At 27.0% G+C, this 13,770-nt stretch overlaps 1 protein-coding gene across 1 annotated transcript; it reads right to left on the minus strand.

Annotated features, from left to right (window-relative positions):
- Nucleotides 1-5,824: 5,824 nt before the first annotated feature.
- On the minus strand, nucleotides 5,825-9,869 carry LOC127125720 (probable glycosyltransferase At5g03795). The gene is made up of 4 exons (XM_051054516.1): nucleotides 9,395-9,869; nucleotides 7,466-7,713; nucleotides 7,029-7,377; nucleotides 5,825-6,608 (listed from the first exon to the last, which is right to left on the minus strand). Exons 1-4 carry the CDS (start codon nucleotides 9,635-9,637, stop codon nucleotides 5,940-5,942), a joined length of 1,509 nt encoding a protein of 502 aa, XP_050910473.1. The 5' UTR covers nucleotides 9,638-9,869; the 3' UTR covers nucleotides 5,825-5,939.
- Nucleotides 9,870-13,770: the final 3,901 nt, after the last annotated feature.

A 13,770-nucleotide genomic window follows, 5' to 3' on the forward strand; every position in this document is an offset into this window, starting at 1 on the left:
ATTACGTGATTGATCAACTTTGGACATATAAAAGTCCTTTTCTTTTTTGGTAATAGAAAGTTCTAATACCATTTTTTTCTGTCGACCGTCTCTCATGAAGGCTGTAACAAATTATAATACATTTTATATTTTTTATATTTGGAATTGAGCATTATAATAGTATTTGCTATTTCAAATATAAAAGTAGTATAGTAGCTATCTTAAAGAAAATATATATTTTTTATTTTGAATTGATGATTATGTGATTCAACTGTGTTGATGTGTATAAGTATTTGTAAGTGATTTATTTTGAAAAGTAATAAAGACGGTGATGTCAATAGGAATTAAGGAAATATTGTTGGAAAGTTGGTTGAGTCAAATAGGGAAGATAATGGTAAAGTTTCATTTGAAGTTGTTGGATATGCATCGTATTCAGAGTAAATGAGGACTTTATAATTAATAGATGATGAGAGAAGTTCAATATTTAACTTTCTTGTTTTTAACTTTGATGTTGTTTTTGGTGAAGCTAGACTAGAAGAAGGGATAAAATTTATAAAATTGAAAGATTTTAAGAATGTTGTGAAAGATGTCAACATTGCTCTTGGAAGGGGAATTAAGTGAAAAAGAATGATAAGGTAAGGGCTAGGGTTGTCTGTCGTGTTAAGGAATGTCCATGTGTTTCCTTTTGTTCATGGAATATTAATAGGTGCAATTATCAGATTAAAACAATCAATTTATAACATACATGTTGTAGAGTGTTTATGAACAAGTCATCTAGTAAAGATTGTGTTGCAAATAAATTGAAACAAAGATTGATGACTCAACCAGATCTTAAAAGGAGTCAAACGTAAGAGATGATGAAAGAAGAATATTTTATCCATATCAATAAAAAAATCATCTAGGGCACCAAAAAATGCAAGATTAGCATTAGAAGGTTGTGATAAAGAGTAATATGGACAAACTTTGGATTATTTGGCTGAATTAAGGAAAAGCAACCATGGATTAAAGGCAAAGATGGAAGTGTTACCTAGATTGGAATCCCCTTCGTTATTTCTGAGGTAGTATGTTTGTTTGGATGCTTGCAAGAAAGGTTTTAAAGTTGGATGTAGCCATTAGTAGGTCTTGATGAGTGTTTTTTAAGGGATATTATGCGGGAAGCTCTTATCAGTTGTTTCTCAAATAACCAATTATATGTTATGGCATATGATGTTGTTGATGTTGAGACAAAAGATAATTGGAAGTGGTTTCTGACATTATTTAAAAGTGACATAGAAGAACATATGAGCTATGGTAAGAACTTCATATATGATCACCAAAGGGTAATTTTATTTTATTTATAATTTACATGATTATGTTTTGTGCTTTTGTTCATTTCATTTTGGGATCTTGTCATATGGATTATTGTCTGCACTAAAGGAAGTAATGTCACATGCCTATCATAGGAATTGTGCACTCCATGTATGGAATAACTTCATCAAGAAATTTAAGGACAAAGAGTTATGAGGTATTGTGCGGCAATGTGAAAAGAGCACAATTGGACCAAAGTTCAATGCTTATATGGATATATTGAAGACACTTAATAAAAAAACATGGAGTTATCTCAACAATAATTGGTAAAACAGCATGGACGAAGGCGCATTTCAATCATTGGCCTAAGTTGGATAACTTCATAAACAACATGTGCAAAGTTTGGAATAACAAGATTGTGAAATATAGGGAAAAAATTATTTTGACAATGATGGAAGAGTTGAGGTGTTACTTGATGAGGAGGATCAAATCCCATAAAAGAGTCTTAGGCACATGCAAAATTATATTACCACAAGTTCAACAAAGAAAGATTGAAAAAATAAAGGAAGAGAGCAATAAGTGGATACCTCAGATAACATGTGATGATCAATATGTATTCGAAGACATGGCACAAGCCTTGGGGTGAACTTGGATTTGCAATGTATTTGTCAAATATGGTCATTTATTGGCGTGTATTCATGAAATTGAAGCTATAACACATAAGGTTGAGAAGCATGGAAATATGTGCATTAGTGGCTCATAATGGAAGCTTTGAATACTATTTATGATCACTACATTCGATCGGTTAAAAACCAAGAATATTGGAAAATTACATAGCATCTTAAGCCATAACCACCAAAGCTGAAAAGACCTATCAGCAGACCAAAGAAGCATAGAAGGAAAGATGAAATTTCATAAGACATGCTTGGGAGCGGAATACACAAGGTTAAAAAGATATATGAAGTGATTTTTCCAAAGTCTAGTGAAGCTGGTCATTATGAAAAGACATGTAAATGACCTCCAAATCCAGGATATGTGAAAAAGAAAAAAAATAGGCAGCAACGAAATCAACAATTATTGATAGTTTGTCACAAACTAAGCCTCAATCACAAAGTTTGTCACAAGTAATAATTTGTCACTTCTAATTTTTCTTGTCCTTTATTTCAATCTATTGTTATGTTAATCATTATGTACCAGAAATGACCACAATCACTCGTTGTAAGGCCTCGTCCTATTAGGTCACCGCCGCCTTTTTTTGTTAGGCTATTACTGCCTCCAGTTAGGCCGCCACCACCACCTTTCATTGTACATCCTTCAACAGTTGAATCTTCATCAACCCTACCACCAACATCTTAAATCCGTCCTCCACGTTCATCTCAACCTCCTAAAATTGGACCTAGTAGTCTTGAATTCATACCTACTCTTAGATTTACACAATGGCGGTTAACTTGACATTTTCTTCTACTTTATTTAGTTTGTCTTTTGAATTTGATGGCATCATCAAATATTTTGTTTTTAAGTTATAGTTGTTGGTTCAATGTTCTTTTTTCAATTTTATGGCACTTTGTTTGTTTTGTTGGTTTTATTTTAATGATACTAAATATTTTGGATTTTGAAGTTCTATTTGTTGGAACAATGTTTTGGATATTGATGGTATTATAATGTATGATTGAACATATGAGACTAACATGTTCCAATTAAATTTTATAAGAGAATAAATAGTGTCTTTTTTTTGTTAGGGACCAAAATGGCCTCAATTTTATCCCTTAAAATTTAAAAATAAAAGTGTTGATTTTTTTTTTCATAAATAGTCTAATTTTTTTATTTTTTATTTTTAAAAATTTATAGGGATCAAATTGTCCAAAATATTTTTTTAAGGAAATAAATATCTTTTATTTTTATAAATAATACACATTGCATTACAATCACAGTTTTAAAGTAGGAAAAAATCAGTTTAAGAAAAATATTAACAAATGGACTAACATTGCTCAATTAAATTTTGTAAAAGATTAAATAAAGGCTTTTTTTTCTCAAGAATTAATCTTGACTATGCAATTATTGTACTCTATAATACAAAAATGAATTTGATTAATGACACAATATTATATTATATTTGTATTATGAAATAGTTTTTTATTTTTATTTAAAAAAATAGTGTTCAAACATTATCACTACTATGAAAAACACGTATAATGACGGTTACATGTCTTTTGTTAGGTAGCGTATGATTATATGAATGGTGGTTTCTACAACTGATGTGTGATTGTGATTATAAGTTAGGTAGCGCGCTACCTATCATAAATGTTATATTAAACAACCTTTGTGATATATATTAAAGTCATGCATTCAAAATCCAACAACATCAACGATTTATTTGGAATATAATTAACATTTCACCACAGTTACAGAAGATAACCACTGTGAAAAGTATCATGAATTTATTATAAAATATGTAGATTATTTGTTTTTACTTACACGTCACTAAACATATACAACCATTAAAATTAATGTATAAGATAATAATTTGAAAAATTAAATTATTCTTGAAAAATAACTTAAACGAACTACTGTTTTTTCAAATTGCATTCATACTATAATTCATCTCTTGCTTCTTAACACATAATATTTAATTCAATGCCCCAAATTCTACAAAGCAACTATTCATTCCTAGTTTATTTTGCAAATCATCAATATATTGACTAATTCAGGATCATCATCATAATTATTTTAATCAATGATGAAGATTATTATGATGACAACGATGAAGATGATCCAATTTCTCAACAAATTTGATGTTTTGCAATATAAATTAATAGAGAACGAAACGTTGCTTTGAAGAACATGAGGCAATAAACCAAGTTCTACGTGTTAAAGAGTGATATAGATGAATTACGAGATGGATGCAATTCGAAAAATATGTTTGATCTAAGTTGCATTTCAAATATAACTTAATTTTCAAATTATTATTTTCTAAATCACTTTAAATGAATGTGTGTTTAATGAAGGGTGAGTAAAACAAATAATCTACATACATTATAATAATCTCAACAACAAGATACATCAATAAAACGACAACAACATACATTTTATTGAAAAGATTCTAGAACGATCTGAAGTTGATCTACTTTGTGTTTCCATGAAGAAAAAGTACAAGACGAATGAAACTTCCAAAATTGTTTCATACTTCTTGTATTTTTTCTCCATAGCAAAACAAATTATTTATGAACCACACACATAATATGAGTTCTCTTGAACCGGATTTCAGAATATAAACAACTTTCAAAATGTTAATCTATTTTGAAAATATAAATTAGAATTTACATTGTAACATAATAAGCAACAACAACCAGCAATATATTATTAACCCAAATAGCAGTACATTGTAACATAAATAATCATTACATTGTAACATAACAAACAACAACAACCACAACATAACGAGCATTAACATTGTAACATAACAAGCAACAACAACCAATAGTACATTGTTAACATAACAAGCAACAACGTCAACAGCCAACAACAAATCATGTAAAACATAACAAAGGCCTTCAATCTTCATGCCTAGTTGAATTCTTGTAATTCTCAAGGTCTTCATAGTTCTCAAGGTCTTCATCTGATTCATAATCAATTACATCCAGATTCATTAAATCATTCATAATAGCTTATACATTCTTCATCTTTTCAAGATTAAGATTCTTGAAAAGAATCTTATTATAACTTGTTTCATCAGACGGTTCAACAACAGTAATGTGATCCCTAACAAGTTCATCTTCCTTGACTTTGTTAAACCATAACTCCATCATATCAATAACCTCATTTGTAACCTGAATCTCGTGAATAAATTTGTTACTCCCACTATTCATATTGAGAGAAAGATCTAAAATCAGAACAAGAAAACAACATACAATAATATAAAACAACAAAAAAAAACCATAAACTCTCAAACAAGAAGAAAATCATGTTAAATATAAAAATAACATACACGAAAAGAAAAAATAAGGAAGAAGAATACATTTATGTATGAAGCGAGAGTTAATGACGAAGAAGAGAGAAATTATGTGATAGGGTTTTGTTGTGATAGATACGTCGATACTATCAAGAAGCGAGACTTAATTCGCTTATATTATATACGAGTAAATAATTTCATCACAGTTGTATTCAAAAACCGTGATGAAATGTAATGACTTTTACAATGGTTCACATTAATAACCTTGATGATAGGTATTTTAATTTTAATTTATATATTATAATTATAAGGACAACATTAATTGTAACGAAAAAATAAAAAATTATTAAAATTAAGATTTGAACTCTGTCACTCTATAAATGTATAATCACAGTTTATTAACTTGTATGTAGTATAATGTATTTTCATAAATATAAATAAATAAAATACATCCAAAAATGAGATATTATCATAGTTAATCGTCATATCGTTGTAGTTTAGTGTGACGATAGACATATTTTATGATATAAATATTAGTGTCAATATAACGTAAGCTGTTAATAATAAAATATCAGGTTTACTTAACAATTCTATACGTCACACAAAAGGTTAAGAATTTCAAGCCATTATCAAAATATTACATTACAAATAAAAAAACTTATAAAACTAATTTGCAAACCTTACATGGAAAAAAAATGGATAATCTAATACATGTTATTGATCATTATTGATCATCTTGGACTCTAAAATTCAATCTTCTAAGCCATATAGAATGAAGTATCATATGAAACACATCAAATCTCTTAGGTGGAGAATTTACCTCAAAGTGTTTCCTAATATTTCCTACTCTTCTTTGCATTCTTATATATTGTCTTGGAGAAATACTCGTCAATATTTTCTTCAAGTTTGGTATATCCTTAACAGAAACCTCAACAGAAAATGATTTCCAATTCAAAACATCATTGAATGGAGGAACATAATGGTCTGAAATTAATACCGGAACACAACCTGTGTAAATCGCTTCCACGACTCGCGGACTCGCTACCTCGTATCCGCTAGGACAAAGACAGAACTTGCTTTTTCGGAGCATATCATAGTAAGATACGCCCTTTGGGAGGTACTTGTGAACTTGAATGTCTTCGTCTTTGTTTTCCCAATGTTCGAGTAAGATCGGCCTAATGGGCCCGTGAAGCCCACCCGCGTAGAAAGCTAAAAGTGATCTCTTGGATGGTGATGGCCCGCCCAGGTAACCGTGAGTTGTACCAAATCGAAGATTGATTTCTGGAATAGATACGTCCTTTGTCGGTTTGAATGCCTCAGAGGTGTTGGCGTTGCAAAGGGCTCGAATCGAGTTTTTGAACAAGTTTGGAACTGCCTTTGATGTCTCTGGCCCCTGAAAATCATAGAAAAACAAAAATTGAAAAATTGCGGTTAGATCTAAGAGAGAACATTTATCCCTTTAAATTAGAGTTGAAGTAGTTACAAATTAGTTATGATTGATTGAGAATTGATTGAATAAAAAAAATTGATTACACAAAATGTATGACATACAGTCCTAACTAAATTAACTAACTAATTGTAACGAACTTATAACTAATCATAACTAACTTGTAACTACTTCTCAATAAATTCTAACAATTGTATCAATATTTGATCGCAACCCTAATCATAACTAACTTGTAACTACTTCAAACAATATTCAACAAATTCTAACAATTGTAGCAACAACATTTGATCGCAACTCTATTGTTGCAATGTAAAATATTGTTAGTAAGTGCAATTGTGTCTAAAATCGAGATAGTGATATATTTACCCAATCATGGCAGGCAAGCATGAAATGATCCGCTCCGAGGCTTCGATTCCAAAAGGGATATTTTTCAGACACGACGTTGATATAGTCCTTGACGGTTTTCTTAATGGGACCAAAATCATGAGTGTCACGTATATAGACGAATTGGACCATCATTGCAACGCTAAAAGGAAGGAAAAACACATGTGCTTTTTCGGGGTCTTTTGTTCGAAATTGATCATTCATCTCGATAGTATGGATGAAATTGCCTTCGATTGAGTATATGTTTTTGCACGGTCCATTATGGAAAACCGGAAGTTCGCCTTCTTCGTAGACATATACTTTGAATTGTTTCTCCATTTCTAAATAACTCCTGAAACATTACAAATAAAATTTTCAAAAAAAAAAGTGATAAAGTTATATCAAACTAATAAAATGTAATAATTTGGTGCATAATTTACCTGTGAAATGAATTAGGATTGTGATACATTGGTCCTGTTGGAACATAATCTATGTCTTGTGTTTGATTCCCATTTTTTGCTTTTCTTATTGCAGCTCTAGCTTGTAGTAAACCAGCTTCTGTTCTATCTAAGATGCTGAACTTTCTTGGGAGGTTTTGTTTCTCTTGAAGAATATGAGATTCATTCATAGAATTTGTGTTGTTGGGAACAATTTGGGAGCCATTGAGATTCTCCTTATCTTTGTTCCCCTATAGAGAAAAATTGATGGTTCATTAAATACAAAAATTGATGGTTCATTAAATAGAATGAACTATCTAACTTGTTCTTTAAGTCAAAGTCATGTCGGTTGTCAATTGATATCGGATCATGAACATTCGAATAAAGAGTTTAGATTTGAATCCAGGATATTCTATTTATTTTTAAAAAATAAATAAATTTCAGGCACTAAATAAATAAATAAAGTACTTATCATCAAAATGCTTGTAGAAATTTAATTCAATAATAAAACAAGAGAAATTTATGTAACCTTTTTGTCTTTTTCACTCTTTCTAAAGAGAAAATGACATTTAGGGTTGAATGTTCAAAAATGGATTAAGAATAATGTTGAATGAATATGGTCCAAGAATAATGTAAAAGACTTTTCTCCAGAAAATTAAAGTTGCAGGAGTAACTTGAAGTTGAGGGAACTAATATGTGAACTTTAATGTAAAGTAAAGAATAAAAACTAAGAATATATATTTAAAAAATTAGTGTTAGGGGAATATATATATACAAAAAATTTAGTTAGTGAAAAGACATGGATTGCATTAATTAAAATGTAAAATTGAAAAAAAAATGAAATAAGAAACAATAAATTATATTACAATTTTTTTGGGAACAAATATAGTTTAAATATGTTAAAATAATTAGTAATTACTGGTTATTAGCTAATTTTTTATATTAAATTTCTATTGGTCAATAGAACAAATGAACATTTATTTATATTTATTTATTAATATAAATAAATAATTGATATTTATAAATTAACAACTAAAATAAAATTACTAACTCAATTGTTTACTATTCACCAAAATCCTCACTATAATAGTACTTTTTTATACTAAATAAAAATACACCAATATATAGTAAGAATAATTAAATAAAAAATTCTCCTCTCTACTTCATTTTTTTATGATAGGCTTGAAATTGTTGTCAATTAGCTATGTTATTTTGAAATGTATTTGGACAATGGGGAAATTAAGAAATTTAATGTCTTAAATCAGTAATTAATTCTTGGAACCCTACATTACGGAACAACAAGGTAACATCACACATCAATTTCCATAAGATCAAATCTTTCAATTTCTAAGACTAAAATTATCTTGAAATTATCAACTTTATATAAATAAATTATTAACTAGATTACAATTCTCATGAAAGGAAAAGGTTATGTCAAATGTCAATTTTAAATTATTAATTATAATTTTGAAATTTGTAAATTTTGTTACATGTCAATTTTAAATTATTAATTATAATTTTTAAAATTGTAAATTTACTTAAATCAAAATATAATTACAAACATTGAAAATAAAAAGGTACCAAATTAGAACTAACTATTTTCAATATGTACCAAAATATTTTTGATTTGTCAAAAAAAACATTTTTCTTGGGATATTTTAAAAAAAATTATATTCTAATTTTTCAATTTTTTAAAAAAAATCTTGCAGACTCTATCTCTAGTTGTTCTTCATATATCATCAAAGAAAAGAATAGCATATAACTTTTCTCACATTCATAAATTCTTTCCTTTTTTACTTTCTTTTCTTCTTAAACACATTTACTAAAAATCAATTATATAATAAAAAAAATCAAACAAGGAAACTTCTACAGTACACTTAATATCATCTTGACTTTAAAAAAACACCAAAAATAAAAATAAAAAAATCTTACCAATTGTTGATCAATAATAGGTTGAATAGAAATTGGAGGTGTAGAAGATTGATTGAAAAGAGAGTGATGAAAATCAACCGCAACAACATTTTGTGAAGTCCATGAGAGAGGTGGATTTTGAATTAGAATCCAATTAGAAGGATTAGGACCTAATACAGAAACTAATCCTGCAATAATTATGAGTGGAACCATGAACAATAAAAGCTTCATAGATGAAGAAGATGAATATGGTGTTGAAGCCATTGTAAGGATATATATTAATATTTGATACTATATGGTTTGAAAAATCATGATGATTGTGTTTTTTTTATTGTAGAGAGAAAGAGTAGAAACAGAGGAGGTTAAAACAGAGAGGTTTTTGGTGGGGTTATATTTATATAAGGAAATTGAAGAGTTTTGGTAATAAATTGGTATGATTTTATTCACAAGCTTCGGAAAATTCTACCTCTTAAATTGTGAGTTTTTGCATGCAATTTTTTGGATTTCCTTTTTTACCCTTTACTTCAGCTTTTATTAATATCTCACCACCGTTTCACACTCATTATGCCTCAAAGAAAGAATAAATAATGCCCTCTTTATTTAATGCCCTCGTCATCATATACACACTATACATATACTAGCCTGATTTATAAATAAGATAATTTTCAGTATTTAATTTTTTTTATTTCATATAAAAAAGAAATAGCACAATTAATACGAATAGTTTTGAAATAAATATTTAAATTTATTATAATCAAAAAATTTAAAAAATATTTTATTTATAAATAAGATCGGAGAAAATTTAATATTATTAAATGTGATTTTATAAGTTTTTATTCTTAAAAGAAAAACCATGTCGATTTTGTAGCGTGTACAAAAATATTTTTGATGGAAAGAGAATCATTTTTAAAAAAAATAGTATGGTATGTTGATTTATTTAAAAATATATTTTATATGGAAGTATTAAATTATGTAATTGAAATATATTTAAGTATGAATAATCTTTAATTTAGTTTTAATATTTGATACAATATTTAAAAAAAAATAACGGTATATGATATTATATTTCAATTAATGTATATTTTTATAAAGTACTTTCATGTTATTTTATAAAAACAGTAATAAAATGTACCATAAATATTTATTTTAAAAATAGGTATAGTAGATTTAAAAATATTTTTTATAATATACTGAATGACTTTTTTAATTATAAATAAATAATTTTTTTTAAATTTTCTCTATTAATTTTAAGTCCATAAATAGTATTTTTTTGTTAGTTTAATATATCTTCACATTTAAGTTTATTCTTTGGATTTTAGTCATTTTCTTTAAATATAGCATTTTTTTTATAAAAACCTATATAAATTCAATATAAACAAATTTTGTGAAAATTATATATATCTTAACAAGTACTGAAAACAAAATTAATATTCGCTATATTTATAAAGACCAACACATATTTAAGTTTATATATTTTATTTTATTCTACTATAATTATTTATCTATAATAATATATAAAAAAAATGGTTTTGATATAATCTATTTTTCTATCAATTTTACTCTTAGATAATTTATATAATAACTTCTATTAAAATCATTCTTATTATTTTTTATATAATTTTTTATTATTAACTTTTTATATAACTTTTAATTAAAATTAATATTAAAAGAAATAATATCATATATATTTTTAAGTATATTTATTAAAAAAGCGGTTAGTTGGAAGGGTTTGGATGCTAAGTGTTAAGATAAATTAGTAGAGGGAAATAAAAGAAATAAAAGAAGATAAACTCGTGATTTTTTAATTTGAATATGTCATACGAGTAGTGAAATTCATATAAAATTTATTTTAAAATTAATGATTAATTGCCCTTCTTTTATTTTTGAAAAAGATAAGCATAACAATGAGAAGATATTTTGGTTGGTCTTTGTTTCTATGCGAGAGTGCTTTGATCGGTCCCCACGTGTCGTTTTTGGACTTCCTTTTGCTTGAGACGTGTCGTTTTGGAGTTTTTAAAGAAAACTAAAGACAAATGCATAATTTTGTTGTTTTCTTTTGATAGTTAGTTAGAGTAATTACTAATTGTTCTCCAAAATTGGCTTTATTTTCTAATATAAATTTGGGATAGTAATCAAAATTATTCAAATATAACTAATCGGATATTCATAACAAACTATGATAAATATAGTATATATATAAAAATGTACATTGTTTATTTGTCCAGTAATTTACTATTATTATTATAAAATATTAAACTTTTTTCAGCTCAATTAATAATTGCATAGAAAAATATTATTATAAAAATTGATATTATAATTCAAACATTAAATTTTAAAATTGATATTATAATTCAAACATTAAATTTTAAAATTGTGATTATATAAATAATTTTTTTTAATAATTACCATCACTTCATCTATATTTAAAATTATTAACTTTACAATTTTAAAATAACTTATATACATTCTAGTCATTGAATGTCGTTCGTGATAATTGTAAAACAATTAATAGATTAGTGTTTGATTTTTGACAAAGACAAAAAAAATTACTAACATGACAATTAATATATTGATTAGTTAAAAAATCTTTTATCCATTCTAAAAAAATTAAAGAAACACTAAATTTAACACAAAAAAAAATAAGATAATTAAATCATATAAATAAATACTCAAAAGAAACTAAAAAATACATATAGATAAAAAAAATGGAACAATTAACAAAGGACAAAATGGTATTTATACACTGAATATTCTCTTTGAAGCTTAGGATTCAAGGTCGGGCTGTTAATGAGACATACCGCCCACCATAAACAAACACTTGTTTCATCAGCGGCATGCAAGAATTATACTCATTTCTACTTTCTTTTTTTCTATAAATAACTTTGAGCATTAAATAACCCTACGATTTCAACATTTTTTTGGGCGTATCTTGGACTTTAGATACACGTGAACAATTTCATCTTTGGAAGCAACAAAAATTGAGTAATGAAAACGTCATTAACATTACTATAGTAGCATAAAAGAGTAAAATAAAAATACACATAATAAGCAATACTATATTCCACTATTAGTTGTTTATTTATGGTGATGATGTTTAATGAAAGCAACATTCTACGTGTAGCGGTGAGAGAATAAAAAAAGACAAAGCCATAATACTAAAAATGTATATATATGATTCATTGTTTGAGTTATTAACGCAACGGCACCGTATCGGTGAAATAAATCTAAATAAACAATATCCTCGTATGAAGATGTCCTGCGTGGAGTAAACGTTGCTTTAAATTTCATATAGTTGTTTTATTTTACATTTAACTATGTTTCTATTTTTACACACGTTGTTATAATTATTTTTGGTTAAGAAATGAGAGTGTAAATTTTGCATGAGATCCGGTTTAATAGGTCGTGATCATGTGGTCAACCCTAAACATGTGTGTTTCATAATATTTCTTCTTGTACAAAGGTGGGGGAAATGATGACTATGTTTTATTGTATTCACATGTAGAGTTTAAAATGAAACATAACTCTCAATATTTGATAAATTTCTCATGACAACTTTAATTTTCTGTTTTCATGTTCTCATGATAACTTTAATCATAGTACACTGGATATTTATTGTATCATGTCATTTACGAAGTTGACATATCTTATTAGTTAGAATTAGTAGATTTCTATTACATCTGATGTATAAATTATATATTATAGTTGCTTATGGTGTAATTTACGAAACTGACATATCTTATAGATAGTAATAGTATTACTATTAATATTTAACGTACAAATTATAGTTTGAGAGTGCTTTATAATTAAGGTTATATATATATATATATATATATATATATATATATATATATATATATATATATATATATATATATATATATATATATATATATATATATATATGTATATATATAATTGTAGTTCTCTTAAATATTTTAAAATTTTAAAAAAAAAATTTAAAGAATGTTTTTTTATTTTAATTTTCCATCTACATTTTTGGTGTTTAATTTTGAGAATAATAAGTGCGAGTAATATGGGAAAGTCTCACATTAATTAAAAATATGGAGACTTGAGTATATTTATAAGTGAAAAAATTTACACATCTATCACCTTAAGATTTTGGACAAGTATGCAATGTGTCTCTCATAAAGGTGTGTTGCTCTTAAAAAAAAGCTCCAAAATGTACAATTTCATTCGTGTCGATCCCCCGAATTGATCTCAACAGTGGTATCATGAGGCTTTGGTTCGAGTGAAGGACCGACTCACTTGTATCGAAAGTACTCCCCACATATGGTGGGTAGGAGATGTCCCGTTGAAGAAAAGAAATTCCGCTTATGGGAGAGCATTGTGGATAGACTCATACTTGAGGGAGAGTGTTGAGAATAACAAGTGTGAGT

The sequence above is a fragment of the Lathyrus oleraceus genome, chromosome 3 (genome assembly GCF_024323335.1).
Source record: "Lathyrus oleraceus cultivar Zhongwan6 chromosome 3, CAAS_Psat_ZW6_1.0, whole genome shotgun sequence".
NCBI classification, from domain to species: domain Eukaryota; kingdom Viridiplantae; phylum Streptophyta; class Magnoliopsida; order Fabales; family Fabaceae; genus Lathyrus; species Lathyrus oleraceus.

Excerpts from the sequence above, each read along its gene's own strand:
- LOC127125720 (XM_051054516.1), bottom strand. The coding sequence starts at position 9,637 with ATGGCTTCAACACCATATTCATCTTCTTCATCTATGAAGCTTTTATTG. Across the intron at positions 7,714-9,394 it reads CTATTATTGATCAACAATTG|GGGAACAAAGATAAGGAGAA; the intron begins GTAAGATTTTTT and ends TTTTCTCTATAG. Across the intron at positions 6,609-7,028 it reads TGCTTGCCTGCCATGATTGG|GGGCCAGAGACATCAAAGGC; the intron begins GTAAATATATCA and ends TATGATTTTCAG.